This window comes from Melospiza georgiana, chromosome 5, assembly GCF_028018845.1.
Source record: "Melospiza georgiana isolate bMelGeo1 chromosome 5, bMelGeo1.pri, whole genome shotgun sequence".
Lineage (NCBI taxonomy): Eukaryota > Metazoa > Chordata > Aves > Passeriformes > Passerellidae > Melospiza > Melospiza georgiana.
The window spans coordinates 72,365,761-72,383,996 of NC_080434.1; the positions used below are offsets into that span (position 1 = coordinate 72,365,761).

At 46.2% G+C, this 18,236-nt stretch overlaps 1 protein-coding gene across 1 annotated transcript in view; it reads left to right on the plus strand.

The window, feature by feature from the left end:
- The first annotated feature begins 11,886 nt into the window (after positions 1-11,886).
- The window catches only part of REEP1 (receptor accessory protein 1), a 69,554-nt gene continuing 63,204 nt past the window's right edge, over positions 11,887-18,236 (plus strand). Inside the window, exon 1 of the mRNA XM_058025095.1 lies at positions 11,887-11,958. Within this exon, the coding sequence (XP_057881078.1) occupies positions 11,927-11,958 (32 nt within the window). The 5' untranslated portion in view covers positions 11,887-11,926. The remainder of the gene's footprint in view (positions 11,959-18,236) is intronic.

Here is an 18,236-nt window from a genome sequence, read left to right on the forward strand (position 1 = left end):
TAATTTCTCTTTAGCTTAGAGCAAATGTAACAGCATTGCTTAAAAACAGCTACAGCTGTGTGTTACAGATTGTTCCTGTTGTTCTCTCAGTGTCGGCTCTCCTGCCATGGGCAGAGGGCTCTGCAGCTCCACCCAGCCCAGGAGAAGGAGGCACTGGGCAGTTCTGGGAGCACTGGTGTCGGTTTCTCGGCTGTTTTAATGGCCTGGAAATGCCCGAGGTGGCCTTGGGCAGCCCGTGCTCCAAAGGACGAGAAGAGGCTTCAGGTGTTTTCTCGGTCTCAGTGTTTATTAGTTTTTATCTAAAAGATTTTCTCTGGGCCCGACAGAGTCTGCACAGCAGCCAGCCATGAGCACACTGCGAGCCCCTGGGGTGGTCACCTATCTTTATACTCAAAATTACGTATACATTATTTATCATTTTTCCCCAATACCTTTTACCCTTATTAACCAGTGCACTTTTAGTAATAACCAATCCCAAAGTGCCACCACCACCACAGAAGATGGAGGCCAAGAAGAAGAAGAAGAAGGACAGGACACGCCCCAATTCCTCCATCTTACTTCTTTAGACCCCCCTGTACAGAAATCCTAAACCCTGTGTCTCACACACTAATTAACTTATCCCTTCACCATTCACCCCAGTGAAATCCCCCCATCCTCATACAGGTGTCGTCTCCCGTGCAGGATCAAAGTCCTGCCACCAGACACTTCTGGCAACATCCCAGGACTCCCGAGCCCCCCAAGGGTGGTCTTGGTGACTCTGCACATCAGTCCTGAGATGCTGAGATCCCACACACTGGGATTGCCTGCAGTGCAGCTGGGCTTTGGTGATTGTCTCACTCTGTATTTGTCACTGTGAACCACTTAGTGATTTTCTGCTCCTCTCTGTGAAGTTCTCTAAGTCAGCCACATGTCAGTGAAACTTTAGAGTGTCTTTTCCCTGGTCTCCCTTCACAGCTGTCACAGACTGATGGCTGCTCTCCAAAGCCTGGGCTTTGATGGTAGAGGTTTGTGTCTAAAATTAAAACTGTGGTTCCAGTGCAGATTCCTAACTCCAGTGAAACCAGGAATTTCATCCACTGATTTAAGAGATCATATGTCAGCCCTGTCTTGTAAGAGAAAGATTGCAATCTGTCCTGTCTCTTGTCTCTTCTGAAAAGCATAGGAAGGTAAATTTGAACTTTTCCTGCTTCCCAATATCTACTGCCCTAAATAGCACAATTGCAGGGTTTCTCAGAAATGGAAGTGACATTTTCCAGTTTCCTATGCAGAGGAACTTCTGCTGTGGCATAGATTTCTATTGCTGCTTTTTACTCTTATTTCCTATACACAGTTTATCACACAATACAATTTACAGCTGCAATTTTCTAATGAGAATATAAGAAACACAGCCAAGTTACTCCAGGCTATCTCTGTTGTTTGACAAACTTGGACACATAAACAGTGAGGAGTAGCTTAAAACCTGTACAGGTTGGGGTAACTGGAGACAGATTTGTTTCAAAAGCAAGGAGGGAAATATTTGAGGTGATTGAAATAATTAACAAGGCTGAAAATGAGGTGTTGGAAAAAAAATTTTGCAGATCATTGGAATTTCAGCAGGCATGGTTGTATGTCAGGTGTTGGGTTCCCTGCCTCACTCCATGGCATGATTAGCACTGTGCCTCTGGTTGCAGCAGAGGTTGGCTGTATCTCACTTTGTGTAACATGTAGGTCACAGCCTGCCAGCACAGAAAATATGCATTTAATGAACTTCATCCACCAGCAGGCATCTCATTGTCTAAGCCTACTCTGCAGAGAGCGAAGAGAAGCATCTCCAGAAGGAGATTAATGCTAAAATAGATGTCTAGAATAAGTGGGGCAAATTATCCCTCAGAGATGTCTGATCTTCCTCATTTGCTGTAGAGGTCTCTAATTATTGGTTTATGTTCTACCCTTCCTGCTAGAGTAAATGCTGAACTACATACAAGCATGGAGTGGGGTGGTGTCTGTGCCTCTCTGGTTTACACAGTGTTGCCCAAATTAAGCAGGCACTGAAGTTCTGGGGGTTTTTTCTTTGTCAGAAGCTACTGCAATGAGTGCTGGTGTGGGGCACTAATGAGCTAATGAGGAGTGCAGTGTGTGCTCAGCTCTCACAGGGTTCCTGTGCTACAGGTGACCTTATGATCATCAGAAGAATAATGTCTGTAGAAGGGAATGGCAGGAATTGGTTGTGGGTTTAAAAGGTCTTTTAAAGAGAGAGAAAAAATGAAAGCTTTATTCTTCAAGTTCATTATTTTATCAGACTGTTTTAAAGACATACAATGTTCTTACACAAAGAATGCAAAATCACAACCACAAGTTATAAAAGATACATATAAAAGTTTACAGATGGCTCAGATTGTTTACATTTACTATTCCATTACAGTGTGTTAGACATGCTCCAGTGCAAAGGAAAGTACTGTAGGCTTTTTTACTCCCCAAACGTATTTGTGTAAGGTCTTTCAAAGTCAGCAGAACATAGGTAGTGAAAATGAAGCTTTAACTGGCCATGGAAATGTTGCTTTATTGGCAGCCTGTTGGCATGGCAGAGCAGGATGTGCTGTGATTGTTGGGGCTTCATGAGCAGGTTGTGCCAACCTGTGGCTCCAGGAATGCTGTGTTAGAATGTCTGGGAATAGTGCTGCTGGTTCACTGTGTGAAACCTGTGTCATTACTTAACCCCTTTGCACTTACATGGTCACCTCTGGGATTAACAAATATTTACCCACCTTTGAAAGGTGCCTTGTGTTCTTCAGAGAAGTGCTGAATAAATACAGGCTGGTATTACCCTCATCAGCAGGTAATCCTGTTAATCTAACATACACTCTCTGTCCATGGTGAATATGTTCCAGGCTACTTGATCATTGCAGTTAGATTAACAAAGGATATTACAGGGATTAACTCTTAAGTAGTGGCTGCAGCTGCCCACCATGTGTGTTCACTATAACCCAAAGGCAAGGTCTGAAATCCTCTTGCCTATAGCAAAGAGAAGGAATGCACTTGACTTTTGCAGAACCAGTTTTCCACCCAAAAGAGCAACATCTTGACCTGAGAGGCTGTAACACAGCCTGTTGCTCTGATAGCTGCTGTGCTGCTGGCACCAGTGCAGAGACAGCTTCAGATCTCTGCCCACCACACCAGCTGTTGTAAGGGTAAAACTGTCTCATTTTTCACTGCACTGTAACAGGTGTGTTACAGGTCACAACTTCTGCTACAGGTCACAAATTCATGTCTAGACTACTTTATAAAATATTATTGGAGATGAGGTCCTCCCCAGTGTCGTGCAGGCTCAAAGTTGGTCCAGCTTTGAGCTGAAATTTGGACACAATGACCTCAGTGGGTTACTTGTGACTCAGTTGTTGTACAAAGCCAGGTGTAGCCTCAGCAGCATGGAGCTTGGCATGAGCTGAAAATCATCCTCAGGGCTCCTGAGGACAGTCCTGTGTCTGTGTTACTACAGCAACACCTTTATCAGCAGCACCCTGAGTGGTGTCAGGGTAGCTCTGGGAGCACTGTGTGATGTGCTGGCACACTTCCCTTGGGATGGAGATACACCTTCTCTGCTCTTGGTCACTGGCTCTGTTTTGGCCATTTCATTTCAGTGGCATTTGGAGAATCTCTGGGTTCTTAGAGATCTGGAAAGTGTTTTCAACAGAGGATGGCTGGGCTGGTGTCTGAGGGAGAAGAGAGCACGGAGAACACTGCATCATCTGCATGCATTGCAATTATGAGCCTCTTACTGGAGTATGGAGGCAAACATGTATTTGTAAATGCTTCATTTAGCAGTTTGAGAGGTTGGGACTTGCAGTTTTCTGGCTGAAGACTGCTATGGAAAATGGGGGTTGAGGAGAAATGCTATTTTAAAATTATTATGAAGATGCTGATTTTTTTGAAGCAGTTTTCTGTTATGTTTTTTTACTTTTTGTTAGAGTATATTGTGAAATTGAAGTCTAGACTGCTAGGAGTCTAAATTTCCATTTTCAGGTGTAGCCTTTTCAAATTCCGTGCTATGCAGAGGTAGTGGATCACTATTTGTGAGGGAAAACTACTATTGCTTTCCTCAGACAGGTATGCATGGTTCAGAAATGTGTTAGAATACTTTCAGTAGCCATATGAAGTGTTGGGAGCTCTCTAAATGCAAAGCTCTCACTTTGACCTCTGTGAGCTGTGAGCAGGTACCAAGCCAAGGAACCAAATCATTGTCTGGTCTAATTAATAGTGGAATTAAAGTGAGATATTGTGAGGCTTTAGAGGGCAGTAGAGTTTATAGGGATGGGGGGCCTCTATAAATAGCCTGTAGATGGTAACTTGAAAACTCTTATCACAATGGATCAAGTTTTTCTTTGTCTACTTTTTTTTGTTTTGTTTTTTAAGCCTCTAATTGTTTGGTTTGGATCCTGGGATTTTTTCTGTTTCCATTCTGGAACGTAGCCCTTTTTGTCCCAGGGATGACAATTAATTCTTCTTCCTACTGCCACATAATGAGAGAGAGAGAGAGAAGCAGGATGATGCTGCAAGTTTTTCATGTATCCTGACTGCAGAGAAAAAATTCAGTTATATAACTTGTCCATAAAAAGAGGCCTCTCTTCCCTATCATCCTTTTTTGCTTTTTCCAGAATGGAATAAAACTGAAAGTAGCTTGGTGTGGTGCAATTTTATGTTCATGAATATACAGTGTATGAGAGTCTTACAGCGTAAGAGAGTATTTCTCTCTGCATTTGTAACTGAGGACAAAACAGTTAAAAGGCAGTGGGTGATTTCCACACCTTGACGGGAACAGAGCAGGGCACACATGGGGGATGCAGGTGTATCCTGGTGCATGGGAGGAAGAGAAGAATCCTGGCAGAAGTGTGAGAAAGCCCCTGGAGAGAGGAGAGCCCTCGCAGTGAGGTTGCTGCTCACCTGCCAGTGCCTTGAGCAGCTCCCATGGGAAGGAGCTTTGCCAGCTGTGCCAGGGCAGCTCGTTCCCATCTGCCTCCCCCAGGGCTCCACACAGAACTGAAAACATATCCTGGATTGTGCTGGGATTTAAACTGAGCCAGAAGGTCAATAGCAGCCCTTCTAGTAAAACTTACCATGAAGTAGTATTTATACAGTTGTTAAAACAGGTTTTTATGCTGCCACATTAGCCTAGTAATTGCTGGGGGGTTTTCATCTATGTGCAGGATGCTGTTAAACAGAACAGTGCTTGGGATACCAAATTAATTGGTTAAAGGTGCTTCAGCAAGGGATGGTGAGAAGCCCACTTTGCTTTCCTCTCTCACTGCCTTCAGCTCTTTCATTACACCAGTGTGTGAAGACATTCTCTAGAAACTGCAAAGACCCATCTGCAGCATTCTCCTGACATAATTAGGGCAATGGCCAGCCTCCTGCACATTCCTCCTGTTTCCTTGAAGGAAACCTCTCTTTGCTCATCAGAGGGGCCCCTTTTGTTATTTACAGCCCCTTGTTATCATTTACATTCCTGTTTGCATGCATTCGTGCCCCAGTGAAGCCTCAAGGCCGAGCACTGACCGTATTTCTCTCAATACCTCTCTCGAGCAAACCTCATGTTCACACTGGCACTTCATTGCCTGCCTCCTCTAAGGTCAAGAACGTGGTCAAGTCATCCTTCAGCACATTCACTATTGTTACCATCGTTAAACACTGCACAGTTATAAAATTCAGAACAATCCATCCTTCCAGAGCAAGAATGTAAGGGCTGGCCCACTGGATCCAACCAAAGCTGTGCACATCTCAGTATCTCCTTCCTGAGGTAGCTGATAACAAGGGCCCAGAGACACACACAAGCAAATTTGAAGGGAAGCCTTTCCCTAGTCCTGACTCAGTGTGCATCATCCACAGAAGCTTGCCATGGCCATTAAATGTCCTGTTTTAAAGCTAAGACAGGCTTGGTTTCACACTAGTTTGAAGTTTTGACAGTATGCCTTATTATTCAAAGTCACAATTTAAGTGGTTTTGGATGGGTATGTGCAGTTGTTGTTGTTTAGGGTGGTTTTTTGCTTGTATGTGTGTGGGGAGAGGGGGTTATTGAACTGTTTCTATTCTTTTTACATTTCAGTTGTTCACTGTCCATAGCAGGGTGTTTAGGATGTGAACAGTAACAAATAGCAGCTAACAAGGAGCAAGGAATCTAACCTGAGTGTCAGAAGTACTGTAATAACAGTGGTAATTTATGAATGTCTTTATTGACTTTTAAGCTTGAAAAAGTAATTCCTAATCTAAAATACTCTTTCATCAATTTATAAAATGCTGTAAATCAAGCATTTTCTTGGTTCCTTATGTGTCCCTTTTATCTCAGGATATTCTATGATTCTAGGATTCTGATCAGTATAATGGAAAACACGCTGAGCTAGGATAATTTCTCGTGGAGCTGGAGGGTCAGCAGATACCTCAGAACCACTAATGAGTTAATATAAAACACATGGATTTATTCCAAGGCAGAGGAAGCATCTTGTAACATGTAAGTAACATGTAGCAGGACAAAGTTACAGAAAAGGAAAGTAAAGAACAGACTTCTCAGAAGACAATTTTGGTGCACAACCTGAGGTATTCAGAGCTCAGTATCTGAGATACTGAGCATCAGTGGCTGAGATCTGTGCTGCAGAGTTTTATATTTGTTTATATTTGGATAACTGGGGCTAAGCCCTCCCATTTTGTTTACCTAAAGCCTAATGACACACTCAGACACGCTGCTCTCCATGTTTTCCCCAAGCTCTGGTGGTGAGTCACTGAAATCAAGAGTGTTTCTCAGAAATTGCAATTCTCAGTGCAAATGCCAGACCACACCCCCACTTTTGAGACAAAATTGGTATTTCTTAATCTCTCCTTGCTAATGGCCATAGCTCTGAAGCAGTTAATTCAATAATAAAGATGGAAATAGCAGCCAGGAAATGCTGAATGTCTCCCCATGCTGTAACAATTCTCCCCCATGGGTCAAATTAACCTTTTCCTGTCTACTCCATATTTGTTAGTAAAGCTGTCATTTCAGAAATTGGCATTTCTCATCACTGTGTTCAGGAGCTCCATTCTTCTTGGATTTTTGTTCTAATTGTCCATGTTACCCCATTAGGTTTTCATTTATTTTGTTTTGCTTCCCATGTAGAAATCAGGAGATAAATGCAAGGAATCACCCATTCTATTCCAGTGGGTGGAACACCAAATATTTATGTTTATAATTATAACACCAAATATTCAGCCTTTCAAGAGGCTGAATATATTTATCTCTGTGTGTGTGTGTGTGTGTCTGCATTCCTTGATGGGATGCACACTATTTATTCCCGATGAAACTATTTTTCTTCTCCTGACACTTTTTAAGTGCTGTAATAACGCTGCATGATACATGTGTGCACTATGGTTACATGTAGTTGATTTATTTTTTATATTAATTTTTGGCTTTGCCACATGAACTTCAGCACCCAACTCTCACAGATTTTCTGTCTGATATTTTTCTCTATTCCTGGCTCCATTTCTTGGCCGGGTTGTCTGCACTTCAGCTGTTGTCAAATGCCTCTGGTGTAGGTTTGATTCATCGGAGGACACGAGAGTTGTGTGCACTTGCTGCTTGCTGACCTTTTCTGGGTTTGGTAACAGAGCCCTGTGCATGTATGTCAGTGACGCTTTTGTTCTGAGAAGCTTGGCAGTTGTTGTTCAGCTGTGAGGCAGAGATCCCCTTTCCCTGAGAGGAATGAGTCTGATTATAGCAGAGCTCTTGGGGGGTCTGACTTTTCCGTGGTTGTGAACTTCTTGGAAAAAGTAGTTGCTGGGAGAAGACTACATGGTATTTACAGCAAGGGTGGTGGCTCTGCCTTTAGTAACAAAGCTGATTTGTTTTATAATTTGGGAAGCAGAAATCAGACCATCTAATGGTGCAATCTGGGTAGGATTTTCCACTGCCAAACCTTCTACTGCTAAAGCAGTTCCAAAATGTTCCATGAGCATTGGATGGCATTCCTGCTGAGCTGGCTGTATAAATTAATTCATATCTGCTCCTACGCTTTAACTCTTCTGGTTTTGGGAGTATTTTTGTTTGTTTGGTTTGGTTTCATTTTTTATAGACTGGATGATGCAGTTCAACAGCAAAGGGAAGACTTTCTTCAAGCAAAGTCTCTTTCCAGGATGCTTGGGATGTCACGTGCAGAGCTCATAGGCACAGAGCTCTTCACTTGATGGCATGCCATGCCTTTTGATGGCTTTGACTTTGGGGAAGATTTTTTTTTTTTTTTTTTTTTTTTTTTTTTTTTTTTTTTTTTTTTTTTTTGTTTCCATGCCATGTCCCTCAAAGCTTCCCCTCCAAGTTGTGTCTTCCTCCGTGACTTTTCCCCTGCTTTTGTAACATCTGTCAGCTTAGTTTTGGCATGTTTTGGTCCTTTGCACTGCAGCACATTTCCTCGCAGACCATTTTTTGAAGTCACAAACTCTCCCGATTTTCTAGGTTTTTTTGTTTGTTTTTTTTTTTTTTTTCAATTGCATTTCATTTGATCCTGTCTCCTTCCCAATGCCTTTGTAAGCCTTTCTTTTCGGGTTCGCAAGAGTGTGACTTGTCCTGAGACACAGCCCATGAGGAGTAGGTAGGGGGCATTGTCACCCTTCCGCTGGTGGCTCAGTGGAGCTGAATGTATTTCCCTCACCCTCTGTTTGCCAAACAGCTGTTTCAGTAAAGCTCCCTGCATTTCCTTAGGTTTGCCATCACCAGACTGCCTTGCTAATTACCTGTGTACATTTGAGGCTTAAGATCAGTCATGGGGTAATGATTGTGCCAGTTGTGTACAAAGCAGCAGCACAAGAAGGGCCCGTGCCCTGCTTACCCCTCTCAGAGATTGCTGCCAGCCAGAAAAACAAAAAAAAATCCTCTAACCTTTTTGAGGTTTGCTGCCCAGAAAAGAGCAGTGGGGTCAGCAGCAATGGCAACTGGCAGGAGCTGCAGGGAACACGGTGAGCTGGAGGAGGCAAGAGTGAAAGAAGTTGGTTACTCACGCTTACACGAGTTAACAATTAGGAGTCAACAAATACTAACCACAAGCCTAAGAAGCAGGATGCACCTTAGCCCTGTCAAGATAAGAGAAGAAGAATACACCTTGGCAAGATAAGAGAAACAAAACCTATTGTCAGCAGAAAACGCTGAGTCGGCCAGTGAAGGACTGTGCACGCTTCAGAAAGAAAGGTGAAAAGGGCAGAGTGAGGAAGACTGCCAGCCTTCGTCGGAACGATCCCCGAGGAAGACTCACTTGGAGCCTTCCTCGGTGCAGCCACCGGAGTACACTGCACTTGTGCGTTACATATGCTAAGGCTGTTAATGATTTCTGGGAAGTAATTTGTATAAGCACTCCTATCCCAAGGAATGTAATGAATATGCGTTGAATTTAACCATAAATTGTGCTCAGTAAAAGGGCTGGATGTACTTATTAGGAGGAGTGATCCCCCAAATACCCTCCTCACTGAGTTGGTCTCTGAAATTACTCTTAGCTCAGCGTTGGAGGGAATCAAGGGGACACGAGGCTGAGTTATGATTTGAGCACTAAAATGTTTTGCTGCAGCTTTGGGTGTTGCCCTCTGTACTATCTGTCTTTATGATCCGATATCTTCTCTTGTTGGTCCAACATGCAGCAAGTACTGAGTGGCAAGTTTTATGTGCTTTGGTGATAACACAAATATCCTTGCAGAGAGATCTGTACCTTGTACTTGATAATATCCCATCCTTAATTGTAACAATGTTGTGAATCGCCTGCCAGCGTGCAGTCTAAAACCTCGCACTAAATAATCCTGACACAGGAAAAATCTCGGATAACAGACTTCCAAGTACTTATTTGGCTACGATATACAAGCAAGACAGCCACAGGATGATTCACCGCTTTAAGAATTTGGGCTGGATGACCTAATGGCTTCTTTTGGAGAGAAGGCAGTTCTCACCGAGAGCAAGCACGCCTGCAGAGGAGGGCTGATTTACACTCGCTTGGTGCAGCGCACCGCCCAGCCCTGCCTTTGTGGTGCCCGTCAGTGCTGGCCGGAGCGATGCCGTCACTCTGGGCCCTTACAGTCCCCGGGGAAGGGGTGTGTGGTGTCCCCATCCCTATGGCTCTCAGCCCCTCTGCAGCCCAGGATGGCGGGGGTGCCGGTCCCGGTGACAGCGCGGGCTGGAAGTTCCCCCTGCTGGAGGCACCGACCCAGTGCGGCCAGCGCAGCAGCGCTCACCTCCCCCAGGTTTCATTTCCAGAGGTGCTGAACTCTAATCGCTTTAGTTACATGTCTCTCTGTGCCTGCAGCTTTACCTGGAGGCTGTGAGTTGTTGGTCTGTCTGTCCGTCTGTCCGTCCGTGCCTCGACGTGTTGGTTTCCTGGGGAGCAGATCCAGAGAGCCAACATGGGAAAAAGTGTGGTGGGATAGAATGTAAGAAAATAAAGATAGTACAGAAGGTGATCTCACACCTGCGGAGTTGCAGCTGTGCTGATCACCAAAGATTAGGAACAGGCCTGCCCTTAACAGGCCACAGCTGTGTCCAATAAGAAGATGAGTGCTACAAAAGAGTGGGTTAGCTGGCTGAGGTGGAGTTTTGCTGGTTGTGCTGTGGGGAGCTGCACGTGAGAAATCATTGAGAAGGTATGGGAGCTTTGCAATAAAATGACAACAAAAAGGTGATCCTATCGTGGAGAACTTTTGATCTAGGCAGAGGAAAGGTGAGCTGTAAGGTCGGGCTGGATGGGGCTCTGAGCAACCTGGTCTAGTGGGAGGTGTTCCTGCCCATGACAGGGAGTTGGAATGAGATGACTTTTAAGTTCTCTTTCAACCAAACCGTTCTGGATACTGTGGACAGGGCTGTGAGGATGTCGGTGGTGACCTGGCACTGGGGAAGTCTGTGATCAGCTTCTAGAGCTGCTGCCTCTGGTTTGAAACCTTTAGTCTCTCCTTGCAGGAGCTCTTCCCAGGTTACTTGCAGTACATGAGAGATTTTCAGCATCTTTCAGCTCTGGGGACACTTTGCTGCAGCCGCCCAGTCTTCAGAAAGAGCAATGTGGCGTGGAGGTGAGGATCCTGCACCCAGGGACAGGGATGGCCAGAGCCCTGGACCCAGTGTCACAAACAGGCCAGCTGCTCCACAGAGCAACCTCCAAGTAAAGCTTGGGGCAGCTCTGGTGGCAAGCTTGAGATCTCAGGATTACAAGACAAAACCTCATCATTAATTGCCATGGGTGCATGTGTTTCCAGTAGAAGGGGAAAACCACAGCAGGGGAGATGATTTTGGGCAATCTGACCACATTTGCCATGTCTCAGTGAGAGAAAGGAAAAGAACCCAAAGGAAACTTAAAGAGACCAACCTGCAGGTCAAACCAACATATGTTGTTTTGCGTGTGGGCAGCTGTTCCTCATGGAAATTGGACTTTGAGCGATCCGTGAGATCTGCTAACGAAAAGTCATGTTGAGGAGCGATTCGTGCTTGATGGGAATTTACCTGGATCCTGTGGCCAGTACCCTTGTGCCTGGACACTTTAGGGTGTGGGGAGAACAGGGGAAACCCCTCTCTTTCTATGGACCCCGAGCCTCAGCTTCGCCGTTCCTTCGATGCGAACAGTCCCTTGGGTTTCCTTGGTGTCCCGCTCGGCCGCGGCGCTCCAGAAGCGGGCAGGGACCCCTTCCACAAGCCAGAGCTCCCTCTGGGGAACGCGGGCAGCTCGGGGGGCTCCTCCCGCTCCTCCTGCCGCTCCTCCTCCCGCGGGGGGCGGCTGCGGGCCCTGCCCAGAGTGGGCGGCCGGGCCCGGCTGCGCGTTGGCTGCGGGCGGTGCCGCCAGTGAGGCTGCGCTGAGGCTGCGGGGCCGGATGGCCGAGCCGCCCTCCCCGCGCACTCGGGCGGCGGCCGGCAGCGGGCGAGCACGGCGGGCGAGCCGGGAGGGCCGGCCCTGCGGCACACGGCAGCGCCATGGTCTCATGGATCATCTCCCGCCTCGTGGTGTGAGTAGCTGCGCCCGGCACCTGCAGCGTGCTGTGTCTGTGTGTGTGTGTGTGCGGCGCCCGTCCGCCGGCCCTGCCTGGGTACCGGGCTAAATTCAGCGGGGTGTTGTCCGGGCCGGGGTGCTCGGCTGCCCGGAGGGTGAGGCAGGTGGGTCAGGTGGGATTTTCCAGCGTGAGAGAATCACCGGGAGGAGTGGAGGGTAAAGCGGTGCAGCGCAAGGTGACAGCGGAGGAAGAGAGCGGGTGACATCGGCCGGAGGGGCAATGGAGCATCCACGGGTGGGAAAATCGACACGGATTTGTTACCGGGCTCAGGGGGTTCCGAGGGGCGATGGAGCATCCGCGGGTGGGAGAATGGACACGGATCTGTCTCGGTGCTTTGTTACCGGGCTCAGGGGGTTCCGAGGGGCGATGGAGCATCCACGGGTGGGAGAATGGACACGGATCTGTCTCGCTGCTTTGTTACGGGCTCGGGGGTTCCTGAGGGGCAATGGAGCATCCACGGGTGGGAGAATGGACACGGATCTGTCTCGCTGCTTTGTTACCGGGCTCAGGGGGTTCCGAGGGGCAATGGAGCATCCGCGGGTGGGAGAATGGACTCGGATCTGTCTCGGTGCTTTGTTACGGGCTCGGTGGGTTCCTGAGGGGCAATGGAGCATCCACGGGTGGGAGAATGGACACGGATCTGTCTCGCTGCTTTGTTACCGGGCTCAGGGGGTTCCGAGGGGCAATGGAGCATCCACGGGTGGGAGAATGGACACGGATCTGTCTCGCTGCTTTGTTACGGGCTCGGGGGTTCGCGAGGGGGCGTGGGAGAGGCGGCCGCGGGGTCTCCCAGCCGCCGCCGCCGCTTTCTTCTGTCTGTTTCGCGAAATAAATATCAAATATTCCTTTCCTCTTTGCGACTGGCCGCCCATCCCCTCAAAAGGCGATCTCGCTCTCCCTTTAACCTGTCGGTCCGGGAGAAGAAGCGTGTGGCTCTTTGCGTTCCTCCTGCAGCTGTTCCATGGCTGAAACTGCTCTAGGTGGGAATAGATGTAAAAATTCCCTGGAAATCCTTCCCAGGCAACAGGGGGAAACGGAGCAAGCCCGAGGTGTATGTTTATCTGCCTCATCTGAGAAGAGGTTTAGGGAGAAAAAGGCGTTTTGGATGTAATTTGGAAAATTCCTGGAGGAGGGAGATTACAGTCTTAAGGTGGGGCAGCAGGATGGCTGATCTCCCTCTGGAAATGTGGCTGGGCAAGGCTGATAGATGGCATCAGATGAGTAATTTGCCCCTTTTCTCCATCACACACATACAGGTGCCTCCCCTGCAGATTCAGGAGGACATCTGTTGTGCTCTTAAGTTATTTTGTAGTGTCTGCGAGGGCCTGTCACTTTCTTTGTCTGAAAGAAACATGCCATGATGTTGCACCATCAGCATGTTTCCAGAAAAGCATTTTCAAGGTCTGTTTTGCCATAAGATGAAATATCAAAAGGAAAACCCACCTCCATCTTAGTATCAGTAAGACATTGAGTGTCAGATGTGAAGGTTTTAGGGGGCTCTGGAGTTGAATTTAGCCCCTGGAGGTCTGTCATCTGGATTTAGCCGCAGCTAGCCATTATTTGGCTTGCACTTCATTCTGGGAAAGAGTGTTAAATATTTAAGAGATTTAATCTGAACAGTATAACCGTGCAGATATCTCTGCCAGCAATGTGAGCTGTAGCATGTATTGTCTAAGGCAGCTTTTCTTCCTTCTCTACTAGAGTAATTTCCACTTTGAAAAACCCCACATCATCGTGTAACCCAGCTAATCCTCCAGAACAAAGAATGTCTGCACAGAGATGGTAGTTTAACTTGTCTGAGCACATGCACATCTACACAGATGATTGCATTTAAGACACATGGGCTGGGTAAAAGCCTGCTAGGGGCAGGACCTGGAGCAGTTGACCTGTCAGGTAATCCATTAGCTGAGCACACAGCCCTTCCTGTTCTCTTCAGTGTTATCAGAATAACATGTCACAGCATGGACTCAGCTGTGCAGAGGGCGGTACCAGTTATTTGTTGTGCTGCATTTTCAGTAGCAAATAATGAATATGCTCTGTAAATATTAATTATTTAATAGTCATAGTAATAAGTAAGAATTCTGCAAGGAAACCTAGGGCAAGCCAAGCTTGGTCACCACTTTTCCTTCCACTGCTGAGTGTACATCCATCCTTTAAGACTATTTTGCACCAGGAACTGCTGGTTTGTTAAGATCCCAGTAAGAAACCTGGACTGTTCAGAGTATTGCTTAAAACACAATTTGCTAGAGGTAGCATTGCATAAAAAAGAGGAGAGTATAAATAAACTTACATTCCATCAGATACCTGAAACCCTGAGCTGTCTGACATGGAGCAGCCCTCCAGCCTGACACAGCACACCATGCAGCTCTGTCTGTGCAAATGTTCCCCTTACACTTTGATCTTTTCAACTCTCAGAGCCTTTTCTTTTTATTTCTAAAGACATTTCCATTCCTCACTCCTACTGCCAGATGAAAAGGATGTTCACAGGAGAGCTTGTGGCTACACTTAAATGAAAACAAAGATGGACAGGTGGTTTAGTGTCAGGTGATGAGCAAGTTTCTCCTGCATCCAGGAGGAATGTGCATCCCACCACAGGCCAGACAGCCAGGATAACTGGGATTTGGATCCCTGACTCCTTGGTGTACAGGAGGCCTTCACAGTAGGATCAAGGCAAAGATTTAATCTATTTAATCCAGTTTCCCCACCTCATTATGAATCACTGGTTGATCCATCAGGACAGATAGCTGTGCTTAAGCAGAATGGCCACCTGGTTGGGCTTTTTTCCCCTCTGCTTGTGCCTGTGTAGTTGTTTTTTTCATTAAATCTTATTAACTGATAAGGATTATGAAGAAAGTGGTGTGGTGTGGTTTAGTCACGCTGTGAATGTTGATTTGTGCTCTTATGACTTCTGCTGATCTCCACAGGGGCTATGTCTGATATGACTCAGCTAACAGAAAGGGCTTTAAACAAAAACAAGCCTTTGCTTTGTCTCTTTGGTGCTTTGCTGCTTCCACTGTCTCTGATTTGGTTGTTACTGGTTCCGTCCTGGCAGTTTCTATTTCTAAAACATTGCTGAAGGAGAGGAACCTGTAGCACTTCTCACCTTTTTCAGCAGGAAGCCAGGCAGCTCCCGGCAAACCTCTCTCGCCTCATTTCACCTTTAGTGTTTGGGCTTTGTGTCCAGAGTGCTGGCTGGTTCTGTTCTGCCTGCAGAGCTGTGTGCTGGGCACCCTCAGGAGAGAAGTGACACCTTCAGAGCAGCATCTCTGCCATAGCTGTGTGTTAAAGTCAAGGATATTACGGTCAGAATCTGCCCTAGGTACTGCACAAATGTGAAACAAAAAGATAATTGTGTCCCTGGATGTCTTTTCCCTCTAAGAGCTCAGTTCTCATTCTCCCGTGGTTCTATTCCCAGGTAGTTTTTTCACTCAGTGAGAACAAAATCAGGATATTTCTTTTCTCGTGGCAATGGATTACAGATGACTTTTCCACCAAGGGATGCCTGTGATCCCTGGAATTGCAAATGTTGCATCTTGGAGTGACTCGTTCCTATGCCTCTCACAATAACTGGAGTGGGATAACATCATTATTTGTGGGTTAATTACAGCCTTTTTTTGATTCTTCATCTCTGGGTACGTCTTAAAGGACATCCTGGAGCACCTGTAACTCAGTTTCCTCATCTGTGAAGGACAATGAACTGTTGTGAATTTATCTTCCCTGAGGCAGACCAGAAGGGACCATTGGTCTGTCTTAGCACTACAGGTTATTGCTCTTAATTTCAAAGGAGATTCAATTTCCCTCAAAAGGCACAGGCCTCTCTAGGAGAAGGACTTGGGATCTTTGTAACTGCAGACCAGTTCAGCTGCAGTGCACAGCACTGGCAATGCTGGACAGCCATTGTTGGCTGTTATCTGGAAGTTAAAAGTGATGTATATAAATGCAGCCTGTTGTATTGGCATGGGAATCCTGTCCTTGCTCAGAAACATGAAACTTGGTTTATGTGCTTGGGATCACACAGAACAGAAATAAAGGTTCTGGCTCCCATTCTGAAAGTTAGACACATCACACTGCCTCTTGAAAGACTTTCAATCTGGAACATGTGGCAGAGGAAGGAAATGTCAGTAGAAACAAAGCTGGGTTAGACAGGTTATCAGTAGATGATATGATGCTATGTGATGACTTAGGCATTGGTTTCCTCCTGTGAGAAGCTTAGAAGTGCATTGCAAATTAATATAAAATGGTTGAATATGTTCTTCATGGTGAAAAATCACAGCCTTAATTATGCTTTTTTTGCCTGCATTTATTTTCTTTTAAATCAAAATATCATTAATGGTCTCTCTGATCTCTTATGTTTTGATGTGAAGCAGAATGGCAGCTTTAGGTATGTTCACTGGGAATTCCCATCCCAGTGTGCTGGCTGTCCCTGGAAGGAGTTGGAGTCTGAACAAAATCAAAGGGGAACCAAAGAATCCTTTAACCTGATGTGTGAAGATTTCCTTCCCTATCACAGTTTGTTAGCTTTCTCTTTCTTGGTTATTGTGATGCTGCTTTAGCAAGGCTGTGAGATTGGCCACCCCATCCTCATCTGGTGTCAATTCATAGTGCTACTGAGTCAGACATTGATTTCATCTTTGTATCTGTAAAGAATTTCCATTTTACAGAAACTGAGCAGATCCTTCCTCCTCCCACTTTTCATGTGTATAGGAAGCCTGAAGAAATTTATGAATGAAACAAAACCTGGAAAGTCATATCATGGATATTATCTGAAGGTAGAAAATGATAACTTGTGTCTTCTTTATGAGAGGCAGAGACAGCATCTGCTCAAGCAGGCAGGGACTGCTCTCATAAAAGCAGAGCACAGCTTCAAGCTGTTGGTTATTGACACTCAGCATTTCAGCTGATGTTACCACTTGATATATATCATGTGTTGGTTATTGATACATCTGCATTTGTGTTTTAGTTGACATGCATCATGTATGTGAAGGTCTGTAGTATTCACATATTCTCTGAACAGAGAGAGACTTAATTCTCTCCCAGGATTTTCCTGAGAAACTGTGGGAAAGCTCAGAGAAAACAATTCTTATCTGCACTGAGGTCCTTCACAGCCTGCTTTACTTGGTGCTGGCAGGTGACGTGAGGGATTTGGGTGTTCATTGCTCTCTGCAGGCCTCACACCAGAGGTGTAAAATTACCTGAAAATACAGCAAAGGACCCAAAGTGCAGCGTGAGCTTCCAGCCAAGGCTGTGGGATGAGTTTGGGGTGGACTCTTCTGTGCTCTGGAGCTGGGAAGTGGGAAGGGCAGACCCCTGCCATTTTTGGAGTTTACTGATAAACTTTACCTGTGTAAAAGTGGTGTAATGCCTCCAGAACAGAGGCTGCAGCAGGCTTGCACTGCAGCATGAAGAGCACACGGTCTCTGTGGCTGTTGATGTGCATCCCTGCTGCAGCCTTTGGCCCTGCTGAGGGGGCAGAACCCATTGGTGACAGTGACAGAGGAGCAGCCAGCGCAGGTGCGGCATTTGCTGTGCCCTTGGTGTGAAATGTGACCCTGTGATCACGCTGCAGGGCACAGCAGGGGCTGACCCAGATTCTCCTGCCCAGCACAGATGTGCTGGGAATGCTCCTGGCCCCAGTGGGGAAGGTTTTCTGGTGTGCACATCACAGATCTGGCTGGTTCTGGGAGGATGCTTTCCCAGCCTGGCACCTATGGGATACAGCCAAGGGGCTTTGCCTTTGTACAGTATTTTGCCTTTTTGGGACCCTTTCCATTCATTTTGCTGCATTAAAGCACTTTGAATCATTTATTTATTGTTCTGTCATTAGAGGGGTTTTTACTGCCATTGCATGGGTAAGGGCACCAGGACACACCAAGATAAGTGATGTGTCCAGAATTCCACAGGGTAACAGGTAACATATTTCCTCCAGACCCCTTGCCCAATAAATTAATAAAAGGGAACCTGATAAAGGGAATTAGGAAATGTGTGTGTGGCTTTTGTATGGATTTTTGATGGTGTGGGAGGGATAGAGCAAAACTGCATACTTAAATAGATGCTACTGAGGCAGTCAAACAACCAAAGGCCAAAGTATTCTGAATCATGACCTGTTCCCTTTCAGATCCTCAGTGCTGTCCCCAGGGTAAAAGTCAGCAGAAGGCAAGAGCCAGACTGCTTAATACAGACTACTAAATCAGGCATTAGACTGCCTAAAATTGGTTTGCTAATCACAGGAGGGG